We start from the raw sequence: 10,864 nt of genomic DNA, 5'->3' as shown, positions 1-10,864 counted from the left end.
CTTTAAGACTTTAACAATGCCCGGCAAGCCCGGCATTCTCACGATCTTGCTCTTTGCGGCGTCCGCCCTCGCCGCGGCGGCGGCGGCGGACACCGCCAACATCGCCGTCTACTGGGGTCAGAACGCCACCGAGGGCACGCTCAGGGACACATGCGGCACGGGACTCTACGCTTACGTCAACCTCGCGTTCCTCTCCATCTTCGGCGCCGGCCGTGCTCCGGTCCTCAACCTCGCAGACCACTGCGACCCACCCTCGGGGTCGTGCGCGACCCTCGCCGCCGACATCGCGTCATGCCAGTCCGCCGGCGTGAAGGTGCTGCTCAGCATGGGCGGCGGCGCGCTCGGGTACAACCTGTCCTCGCCCTCCGACGCGCAGGCCGTGGCCACCTACCTATGGGACAACTTCCTGGGCGGCACCGCCGCCGGCGCCGCCGCGCCCCGCCCGCTCGGCGACGCGGTGCTGGACGGCGTCGACTTCGACATAGAGGCCCCGTCGCTGTACTACGACGACCTCGCCAGGAGCCTGACGTCGCTGTACAAGGGCGACACGGGCGGCAAGAAGTACATGCTCACCGCGGCGCCGCAGTGCCCGTTCCCGGACGCGTCCCTCCAGACCGCGCTCGCCACGGGGCTGTTCGACCGCGTGTGGGTGCAGTTCTACAACAACCCGCCGTGCCAGTTCGCGCGCGGGGACGCGGGCACGCTCCAGAGCGCGTGGGGGCAGTGGACGGCGGCTCTGCCGTCGGCGTTCGTGTACCTCGGCCTGCCGGCGTCGCTGGATGCTGCCGGCAGCGGGTTCGTCGACGCGGACACGCTCGTGTCGCAGGTGCTGCCGATGGTCGAAAGCGCGCCCAATTACGGCGGGGTCATGCTGTGGAGCCGCTCCTACGACAAGGTCTCTGGTTTTAGTGTGAAGCTGCAGAGCAACTTGCAGAACCGGAACAAAAACACAGGTAGTACCTTCTGCTTTCAGGCTTACAGCGACCTGATAACAATTTTTTTCAATTGAGAATTGTTTTGCCGTCGTTTATTCTAAATTTTAGTATAAGCTAATATTTTGTTTGACAAAATTACAGGGAACGGCGCATCCTCAGATTACAAAAAGAGAATATGTAAGTGGTTACTTTTTTTTTCTGACTATGTTTCCTTACTCCATAGAGTGACAGTACACACATAGACTAGCTCAAGAGTTTGGAAGTTGGTGATTTCCTTGCCATTTCATTTCAATGCATTGCATTTTAAACCCCCTATTGTTTATACAGATATAATAGTAGGAGTCATTGGTGGCATCTTCCTGCTGCTCCTGCTTCTTACCACTTGTTTCATCTGCCATAAGAAATACCGCGGCTTGTCGCCTCCTGTGGAGGGATCGACCACCCCTCCAAGCAAAGAGCCATCTGAACCAAAACTGGGAGCTCATCATCCAAAAAGATACACCTATTCCGAAGTGGAAAGGATGACAAGGACCTTTGCTCACAGGATGGGCCAAGGCAGCCATGGCGATGTCTACAGAGGCAACCTCCGCGACGCACGGCAGATCACAGTGAAGGTGCTGAAGAACTTTAAAGGAGGCGACAAGGACTTCTTGAAGGAGGTCGAGAGCATCGGCGCAATATCTCACGACAACGTCGCTCCTCTGCTGGGGTTTTGCTTGCAGGGGCCGACGAGGGCTCTGATATACGAGTACATGCCCAATGGCTCCCTGGAAAGCTATGCTCTCAGCAGCTATGACTCCGTGGAGGAGAACTACTCGCTATGGCTGTACTGGGAGAAACTGTTCGACATTGCCATGGGCGTGGCGCGAGGTCTCGACTATCTCCATGGCGATGACGGTGCTAACGGCATGAACATCAGCATCAAACCCCGGAACATTCTGCTGGATCAGGAGCTATGCCCAAAGATATCCGATGTTGGTGTAGCAAACCTATGCGAAGCATCTACTCGCGGTGCGAGGGAGAGAGATGGCTACGACGCACCTGAGGTGGTGTCCAGGAGATTCGGGCCGGTCACTAACAAGTCCGACGTGTACAGCTATGGCGTGATGGTCCTGGAGATGGTCAGGGCAAAGAGACACGTCAGGGTTGGTGCTGACACCACCAGCAAGTATTTCGCCCAGTGGCTCTACGAGCACCTGGATGAGTTCTGCAACAGTGTTTCGGACGTCAATGGCGACACCAGAGAGCTTGTGAGGAAGATGATCATAGTCGGGCTGTGGTGCACGCAGACCGCGCCTGCGAGTCGCCCGTCGATGAGCGGAGTCGTCGAGATGCTGGAGGGTAGCAGCGCGGACCTGGAATTGCCAAGAAGAACCTCCTGAAGCGTACTAGAAAACATGGTTGTAAACAATGTTCAGGGAAATGCACCTGCTTTTGGATTTGTGTAGTGTTGGTTTCAGGGGAGTAGCATGAGCACTTCATTTCGTTATTGTCAGTATAGGACTGGTTTTAGTGCCAGATAACTTGTTGGTGCAATCATATGTTGAAAAGAAACCAACCAAACAATAAGGCACGATCATCAACACCACAGGCACATTTGATGGCAATGACACACAAAGCACTGCTAATAGCTAGCATGTCAGAAATGGAGACGGCCAAGACGAACACAGCATAATAGCACGGCGCTCACACAACCGCGCCGCGCGTGTATTCCTAGCTAGCCTAGCACATAGGAACCCGCACGCGACACGCAGCCGCGACCTCCTTGCTGTTCTGGGAGTTGATGTATCTGCCCAGGTCGGGGTTCCTGGCGTACCTGCACAGGCACCGCCTCTGCTCCCGGAGCCTGGCGCAGCACGCGCTGGACGGGGGCGCGCTCCAGAGGATCGCCGGGGCGCACGGCCGCAGCGCCCATGGGTCGCACTCCGAGCGCGCTGCAATGGACGCCCCGCGCACCGCGCCCGACGACGTGAGCACGGCTACGAGGAACAGCACCGTGCAGGGCTTCATGGCTTCTCAGTGAAGGATTACTCTGTCTGGTGGTTTTGGGAGCACAAGAGAGGGTTGGCATACTATTTGTAGCAAGAGAACAGCGCACCCGGCACCCGCGCCATGCTCTATCTGGAACAGTGCCGCTAAAACTTCGTAAAGCTTTTGCATTGCACGGTTGCGTAAACGGTGGAGCACGGGCATTCCAATGAGTGCTTGGGGCTCCGGCACTGCTTCAGAGCTCGGGTCGCGTGAAGCACGCTGCTGCTGCTGCTTAGCGAGACATGTCCAAGGTTTGCTGTGCAGATTACGTTTGTTAATTGAAGTGGGGTGACCGTGGAGCACACCGATAAAAGTGCCTTGTTGAACAGATTTTCCAACATTGAGCAATGGCGAAATGGCGATAGTTGTTTCTGGAATAAGGAGGCTGCTGGGACGAGAGCGCCGTCAGAAATGCGGAGTAAGAAAGACGGCATCTTCATCACCGGGTCACAAAAGCTCTCACACTTGAGTAGGAGACGGCGAGTGCAGAAACGCTGGGGTGCGTCGCAAGTTCACATTGATGCGTGTCACGGTCAGAACCCCATTGATGTTCACAGAGCATCAAGGTGCAGTTCCGGCAAGCTTCTGGCATAAACTACTGGCAAACAGCTAAACTTGCTTCAGTCTGGGCTCTGACGAAGAAAACATCTGGTTGAAGGAAACCCTTGCCCTGCACCCGTTTATTCCCCTCCCTCAATTGTTCATCCTCCTACAGGCCAAGCTATCCTTTCCTTGTCAACATAGGCTTACCCTTTAGAGCTCATACTAGCATTTAGGTGCCTATAAAGACGCAATTTCTGCAACTAAACAGATCAGACATCTAACAAATCAATCAGGTGAACATCCCAAACGCGTGAAGTCATGCCGCCACATTTTCCCAGCAATCCTGACCACGGACCGCACGTCGCAGGGCCATTCCACAGGCACAAGTCGATCCACCGGATCCTGGGGGGAGGGAAAGGTGCGCCATTCTTGTTCTGTTTGTAAGCAATTACCCTACACTATCTGCATCACCATAGTTTCTCCCCAAGCCGACGTAGTTATGGACACCGATGTTGGGCTTTGGTTGCAGCTGCGGACGTTCTGCTGTGGAAGAACAGGAACGTGTCTGCTGGGGTTCTCGCTGGGGCCACGTTGACATGGTTCCTGTTCGACGTGGTTGAATACAATGCAGTTCCGCTCCTTTGCCAGATCGCCATCTTCGCAATGCTTGCCATCTTCATTGCGTCAAATGCTGCGCAGCTCTTCGACAGGCATGGCTTCCTTTCTTTCCACGGAGAGGAGATATCCCAGTGTTTATTTATTTTTTGAGTAATTGTCCCAGTATTTAGCTTTAAAGAATTTCAAAAGGTCGGCTGACCAATTTCAAATCGCAGGGCCCCGCCAAGGATACCACAAGTCGTCGTCTCCGAACACGCCTTCAGAGAAATGGCCTTGACCATTCACCACAAACTGGAATATGCTGCATCTCTTCTTTATGATATCGCATGTGGAAAGGATCTGAAGAAATTTCTCATGGTACGAAATTCTCTTATTTGCTATCTTAGTCAAGAAAAGACAAACCATGTGACAAGTCTTGTTCCAGATCGACATTATGGATTAATACAGAAACACTTAAGAGATCTGAATCAACCAGATTAGACATGACATGCCACTCAAATCAACGTTTAGCCAATATAGTTCACAACGTTATTTTGCTATTGCTCTTCAACTTAAACTTGTACTGACATTCAAATTGTTACTATTGTTATAAGGTGGTAGGATCCCTGCTGTTATTGTCAGTGATTGGAGGTTCTTGCAGCTTCACAAGCCTACTCTACCTTGGTAAGTAGAACAGAAATAGTAACGTTCAAGAAAACCAAATACAGAAGGTGGAACTAACTAGTAACTACAGAAAGGATGCTAGGAGAACACATAAACTAATGCAGTCTCACAGAAAAATGTAAAACTGAAATTTCTAAATAGTATAACAAGTAGTATGTGTTTCTTACTTTCACAGGATTCTTGTGTGCCCACACTTTGCCAGTGTTGTACCAACATTACGAGACAGAAGTGGACCATCTCGTTGCAAGGGGTGGCCAAGACATCAAGAAGTTCTATGAGAAGGTTGATTCCAATTTGCTCAACAAAATACCAAGAGGCCCTGTCAAGACGAAGTTCAGATAAAATAAACTCCATGAAGCTGTCAGGACATAATAATAATTCCAACCAAGATCCTGGAGTAGATTTCAAGAAAAATGAACCTGCTATAAGAAAATATGATTGCACGAACCAAGTCCCAGATAGGCGAAGTTGATGAAACACCAGTTGAGTTCAGACCTGACTGCTAGCATCCAGATGTACGGTACCTATTAATGTATACAAGCATACTCCATCAGCGAAGCAATCTATGTGAGAATACCTCTGATGCTATAATCTCAAAAACAGTATCCACTGTGACACCGATGAGTCTGTACATGTATGACACATGAAAAGTGTCCAATAACAGCATACCCAAAAAGACAAACAGAAAGATTACATGGCTTTCAAGAAAAAAATAACAGGGCCACCATCGCCTTCTGACATCTGTAGTACTAATGGAATGTGTTTTTGCCTTTACTAATACAAACATAACAGTTATTATTTGCATGGCAAAACTATGAAATCAAACACTGCCATGACTATTTGCAAAGCTTCGCCCAAGAGAAAAACATCTTGAATCTGGTGTAGGATAGGACCAAGTGTTCGAGACATCAGAGCCCTTGTTTTTTTCTTAATTCAGTAGATGAAATGTCTATGCGGAACTTCTCCTCTGGTATAGAGATAAACATGTCCTTCAACTCTGTTGGAATATTTAATTCTTCAAGGACCTTCAAAACAAATAGTGAAGTACATGAGCAGACAAAGAATTTCAGTGCATGTAAAACAAAACATCAAGGCCATTTCATACCTTGAATACTCCTTCAATCTCTCGACCACCAACCAGAAATGTTGTGCCAGTGCTTTTACATTCAAGAAGAATCTCCAGCATTCTGTTGTAGTCACCTCCATAATACTTAGGCTGCCATGAGTAAACTTCATTTAGTTTGAAAAATAAAACACTCAATTGTCGAACATCCATTCTAAGATAGCATTCAATAACTGAATTCGAGAATTATATGATTCAGCCAAATATATCCTGAATAACAAATCAGTTTATGTTTATAACTTACAATAATGGCATCTAAATCAGCTGCACATGAAATTTCACTTTTTACGATTATACTAAATGCTGCACTGATGCTAGGTGCCTAGCTGAAAAGATTTGCTTGCATAGGAAAAGGCTTCCTTTTGGAATTGGATATATCATTTTACTAACATGTTTTTGGTGGGGGTGTGTCCATTCATAGAAACCAATGCAGAAATGCAATCTGGGCTTAATAGAGCTCAATACTGTAAATGCCGAGTTGAGCAGTTTTTTTTTCACTTAACCATGTCAGTAGACGCTGGGTTTTTCTTTCACATGACTAAATGGCATATCACACTTCATATTCGGAAGTAAGCATAAGCTGATAAGAAACTAAAAGAATGCCACAAAGCATTTCATTATTAATTATGTATACAAAAAATCTGAGGAACCGGCAGGAGCACTGCCTTTTCATTTAGAAGAATGCCACAAAGCATTTCATTATTAATTATATTTAATGAAAAAGGGAACAGTTGTTAAGCTAATCTCAGAAAGCAAACTAACTAATCTGTAATTTAACGGTCAACTCAAGCAAACTTACATTTACAAGCCTAGCTGCAGTGTCTGCACCAATTATAAAAGCACTGCCTGGGAAAAGTTCTGCTTTCTTATAAAAGTACGGTTGGTTAGATATGATCACATTCTTCCCTGCATCAGAAAGAATCAAAGACTCGCATAATCACTGATTAATTGGATGAGTTTTCCCTTACAGATAAACATAGTTTTATCTTGCCACATAAAGCCAAAGAAACAGAGGTAGTAGATGGTGATTGATGAAACGGAGTAAGGAACATGTCTGGACACATCTGTGTCCCAGAATCACTGCTAAACGATATATCAGCAAAGATGACTACACGAGTTAATACAAAATTATATATCTCTGTAACCTCAAACTAAAGCACATTTATTAGATTGGCATAGCAATCGAATAAGAGCACCAGGAAAATAGCAAAATAGAGGGTAGGCCACGTGATAAATAGTTTGTAAGAAAATCCAAGTACGACTGTAATATTTTGCACCACAGCAGTTAGTCATATGCATACCTGCTTTTCTGAATTGCTCGACACGGCGCTTAATTTCTGCAATAGACAGGGGGGGTTTGTCCGCATTTATTGCTGATATCTCAAAGCACGGAAACCCATCATCACACATGCTGCAATGAGCAGATTCATGAAAATAAAAGGTCCATTACTGTTTGTGGGCTTCAACAAGTGAAAGGTTTTAATAAAATGATGTAGATATTTGCTACACAAACAGCTATATTGAAACGCTATTGCATTATCAGTTTTCCATTAAGTCACCACTGTAAAAAACATTCCAGCTTAACAGAGTACATTTTACACCACATTACTCCGTACCCATTTTTATATATTTTACCTTGATAAATTTTAGGATGACAAAATTCAATTGTACAAATAGTTAATTTCATTTTATCTCACCTTCCAATTTAGCAGAGAAAATTTTACACATTACTTTGTATAATTTTGATATATTTCGCCTTGCCAATTTTTAGAATGACATAATCCAGCTGTGCAAATGTTTGATTTGATTACATCTCACCTTGATGCAACTTCTAACAACCTAAGGTGGCCATCATGCAAGGGATTGAATGAACCAGGTAGAATTAGTTTCCTGTCGAAGTTCTTTTCCGTTGGATCTACAAATGACGAATAATAATATGATTAAGAATGAAAATGAAACAATTCTAGTACGAAAAAGAGAGCAATTTTGAGTGTCAGGGTATACCAGCAAAGTGGTAAACTTTCATGCAGACTTGACCATCAATAACTTGCTGGAGCTCTTGGTCTTCATCAAATTGTTCCACACTTTCTTTTGGAATTTCAGGTTCTTGAACGTCTGACTGAATGGTTGCAGAAATTCTGCATGCATCTGCGATTGCCTGGAGCGCAGTAGATTTTTATAAGGGAGAGCTAACTGGGAATATCGTTTAAGGAAAAGTACTGTTGGTCCTGACACGATGATCACACTCTCAGGATTGGTTGCTCCTATTCGCTAATCTGATGCCCAATCAACTGTTACCAGTGAGACCTAGTATATATAACAAACCTTAAGCACAAAACAGCTTGAGACCTTGTCTTCTTCCTCTCTGCTCCGTAAACCCTACATAAAAATGCTATAGAAGTTTTTCTCAAAAAAGTACTGTAAATGCCAGGATGCAAAAATTGCCCAGAAACAGAGCATAATCATGACATTGACTCCAGGAGAAATGCTTTGTTAAGAGTAAAGAGCTTTGGTAGTACCTTCGACAATGTTACATGTGATGTCCTGAGGCAATTTTGCGTGCGCGTTGACACATAAAACCTATTTGAACATGAGTGTCAAATATCATATAGAGCAGAAAGACGCAGACTTAACAAACTTAGATGCCCTGACACTCCAAAAGCTGGGAATTTTGTGTAATACATCATGTATGCAGGCTCCTATGCCATAGAAACTAGAGCAATAAAGCTCTAAATGACATAGGCACATTAAAAAAAATTGTAAGCAAGAAGTGCATTCGTGTCAATAACAGGTTAACTTGTACTCAGTTAACTAGCTAACTCTAATAACTTCTCGCAAAAGAAAACTAACTCTAATGACTGATAAGCTTTGGGTTAGGTGCTGTAAACATTACCGAGAAGTAGAACCACTAAAGGGATAACTGTAAAAGCTTTGGTGGTTTCTTTGTTCCTCTAATTATTGCTACTGTATAGGGGAGTTTGCGAGGCATACCTGTGGTCACCATGTTTTGGGCGTGCGCTAGCGAGTGACCCAGTAAATCCAACACCCATTACTTGTAGACCTGAGAGTATTCTCACCCAATTACTTAAATTCATAGCAAACACAGATTATGTCGTGTGCAAACTGTAAGCTCGTATGCAGAATGATCCACAGATCGAGCGTTATGAAGTTAGAGAAGACAGACACCCACAGAGGCACAGACCTGGCCCAGAAAGCTTCAGGGCACGGTTGAACGCGGCCAGTGCCATGTCCTCCGCGGCCTGCTTGCTTGTGAATTGCAGGGGCAACTGGAAACCAAAGCATGGTCGGTCAGTCAGTCAGTCAGTCAGATGAGTGCCTAGAAAAGTTCAAAGGAGTTCGAATTCGAGAGTATGCGGGTGCGTTTACCTTGCCGAGCAGCTGCGCCATGGAGGCCCTGGAGTAGGGCACGACGACCTCGAGGACGCTGCCAGAAGCGCCGGGCACGGACAGGAGCCAACCGAGCGCCTGCGGCGGTCGAGGTGTCCAACAGTTGGGAATCTGGCGAGTACAAATTTACAGTAGAGCTGCCGAGAAGAGGGCGGTACCTGGGAGGCGCCGCCGGCGAGATAGATGACGGCTTGGGCTCGAGACGAGTGGATGGCCTCCACGGCGGCGCGGACCCAGGTCTCCATCGCGATTCGGTCGGTCTTGTTGGATGCCCGTCGCTACCAAGAGACGACGGGGCAATTCGTCCGGTCAGCATGGGTCTGTGGCACGGCAGCGAACCTTGGAGCCGTACCAACCGGCATCAAAGATTGAGTCCGTGGTAAATCTCACCAGGGCTCTTTTTCTTAAAACATCTCACCAGGTCAGTAAAATTTTTTGAATCCGAATATCCAGCCAATGTCCGATTTTTAGGCATGTCAAACCAAACACTTTTTCATGACAAATCGTGAAGGAAATATGCCCTATAGGCAATAATAAAGTTATTATTTATTTCTTCATATCATGATAAATGCTTATTATTCATGCTAGAATTGTATTAACCGGAAACTTGATACATGTGTGAATACATAGACAAACAGAGTGTCACTAGTATGCCTCTACTTGACTAGCTCGTTAATCAAAAATGGTTATGTTTCCTAACCATAGACATGAGTTGTCATTTGATTAATGCGATCACATTATTAGGAGAATGATGTGATTGACTTGACCCATTCTGTTAGCTTATCACTTGATTGTTTAGTTTTCTGATATTGTTTTCTTCATGACTTATACATGTTCCTATGACTATGAGATTATGCAACTTCCGATCACCGGAGGAACACTTTGTGTGCTACCAAACGTCACAACGTAACTGGGTGATTATAAAGGTGCTCTACAGGTGTCTCTGATGGTACTTGTTGAGTTGGCATAAATCAAGATTATGATTTGTCACTTCGATTGTCGGAGAGGTATCTCTGGGCCCACTCGGTAATGCACATCACTATAAACCTTGCAAGCATTGTAACTAATGAGTTAGTTGCAGGGCGATGTATTACGGAACGAGTAAAGAGACTTGCAGGTAACAAGATTGAACTAGGTATTGAGATACCGACGATCGAATCTCGGGCAAGTAATATACCGATGACAAAGGGAACAACATATGTTGTTATGCGGTTTTGACCGATAAAGATCTTCGTAGAATATGTGGGAGCCAATATGAACATCCAGGTTCCGCTATAGGTTATTGACCGGAGACGTGTCTCGGTCATGTCTACATAATTCTCGAACCCGTAGGGTCCGCACGCTTAAAGTTTGGTGACGATCGGTAGTATGAGTTTTTGTGTTTTGATGTACCGAAGGTAGTTCGGAGTCCCGGATATGATCACGGACATGATGAGGAGTCTCGAAATGGTCGAGACGTAAAGATCGATATATTGGACGACTATGTTCGGACATCGGAAGTGTTCCGGGTGGTTTCGGAGAAAACCGGAGTGTCGGAGGGTTA

The 10,864-nt window shown here is 46.1% G+C and overlaps 4 protein-coding genes across 4 annotated transcripts; 3 read left to right on the top strand and 1 right to left on the bottom strand.

The window, feature by feature from the left end:
* Positions 1 to 16: 16 nt before the first annotated feature.
* LOC119272470 (acidic endochitinase-like) lies at positions 17 to 1,438 on the top strand (the record flags this gene model as incomplete). Its single annotated transcript, XM_037553953.1, has 3 exons — positions 17 to 953; positions 1,077 to 1,112; positions 1,263 to 1,438. Coding segments are annotated over exons 1-3 (1,149 nt in total), but the record flags the coding sequence as incomplete, so codon positions are not given.
* An 18-nt stretch (positions 1,439 to 1,456) lies between these two features.
* LOC119272469 (LEAF RUST 10 DISEASE-RESISTANCE LOCUS RECEPTOR-LIKE PROTEIN KINASE-like 2.1) lies at positions 1,457 to 2,317 on the top strand. Its single transcript, XM_037553952.1, has one exon. The coding sequence runs from the start codon at positions 1,457 to 1,459 to the stop codon at positions 2,315 to 2,317; it is 861 nt and encodes a 286-aa protein (XP_037409849.1).
* Positions 2,318 to 3,807: 1,490 nt separating this feature from the next.
* On the top strand, positions 3,808 to 5,157 carry LOC119268764 (reticulon-like protein B9). The gene is made up of 5 exons (XM_037550469.1): positions 3,808 to 3,927; positions 4,039 to 4,219; positions 4,343 to 4,484; positions 4,721 to 4,790; positions 4,966 to 5,157. Exons 1-5 carry the CDS (start codon positions 3,828 to 3,830, stop codon positions 5,130 to 5,132), a joined length of 660 nt encoding a protein of 219 aa, XP_037406366.1. The 5' UTR covers positions 3,808 to 3,827; the 3' UTR covers positions 5,133 to 5,157.
* A 199-nt stretch (positions 5,158 to 5,356) lies between these two features.
* Positions 5,357 to 9,645, bottom strand: LOC119268763. The gene is made up of 12 exons (XM_037550468.1): positions 9,480 to 9,645; positions 9,301 to 9,399; positions 9,116 to 9,200; positions 8,905 to 8,974; positions 8,433 to 8,493; positions 8,239 to 8,292; positions 7,918 to 8,071; positions 7,732 to 7,828; positions 7,215 to 7,324; positions 6,713 to 6,819; positions 5,896 to 6,006; positions 5,357 to 5,815 (listed from the first exon to the last, which is right to left on the bottom strand). Exons 1-12 carry the CDS (start codon positions 9,564 to 9,566, stop codon positions 5,699 to 5,701), a joined length of 1,152 nt encoding a protein of 383 aa, XP_037406365.1. The 5' UTR covers positions 9,567 to 9,645; the 3' UTR covers positions 5,357 to 5,698.
* Positions 9,646 to 10,864: the final 1,219 nt, after the last annotated feature.

The sequence above is a fragment of the Triticum dicoccoides genome, chromosome 3A (assembly GCF_002162155.2).
Source record: "Triticum dicoccoides isolate Atlit2015 ecotype Zavitan chromosome 3A, WEW_v2.0, whole genome shotgun sequence".
In the NCBI taxonomy this organism is placed as follows: Eukaryota; Viridiplantae; Streptophyta; class Magnoliopsida; order Poales; family Poaceae; genus Triticum; species Triticum dicoccoides.
Note: the sequence above shows the minus strand (reverse complement) of the source record. Positions and strands in the feature narration are given on the sequence as shown.

Coding starts and splice junctions, on each gene's coding strand:
- LOC119272469 (XM_037553952.1), top strand. CDS start 1,457: ATGACAAGGACCTTTGCTCACAGGATGGGCCAAGGCAGCCATGGCGAT.
- LOC119268764 (XM_037550469.1), top strand. CDS start 3,828: ATGCCGCCACATTTTCCCAGCAATCCTGACCACGGACCGCACGTCGCA. Junction 3,928..4,038: donor GATCCTGGGGGGAGGGAAAG/GTGCGCCATTCT, acceptor CTTTGGTTGCAG/CTGCGGACGTTCTGCTGTGG. Junction 4,220..4,342: donor GCTGCGCAGCTCTTCGACAG/GCATGGCTTCCT, acceptor TTCAAATCGCAG/GGCCCCGCCAAGGATACCAC.
- LOC119268763 (XM_037550468.1), bottom strand. CDS start 9,566: ATGGAGACCTGGGTCCGCGCCGCCGTGGAGGCCATCCACTCGTCTCGA. Junction 9,400..9,479: donor TCGCCGGCGGCGCCTCCCAG/GTACCGCCCTCT, acceptor CGACCGCCGCAG/GCGCTCGGTTGGCTCCTGTC. Junction 6,007..6,712: donor CTGCAGCTAGGCTTGTAAAT/GTAAGTTTGCTT, acceptor TACTCATGGCAG/CCTAAGTATTATGGAGGTGA.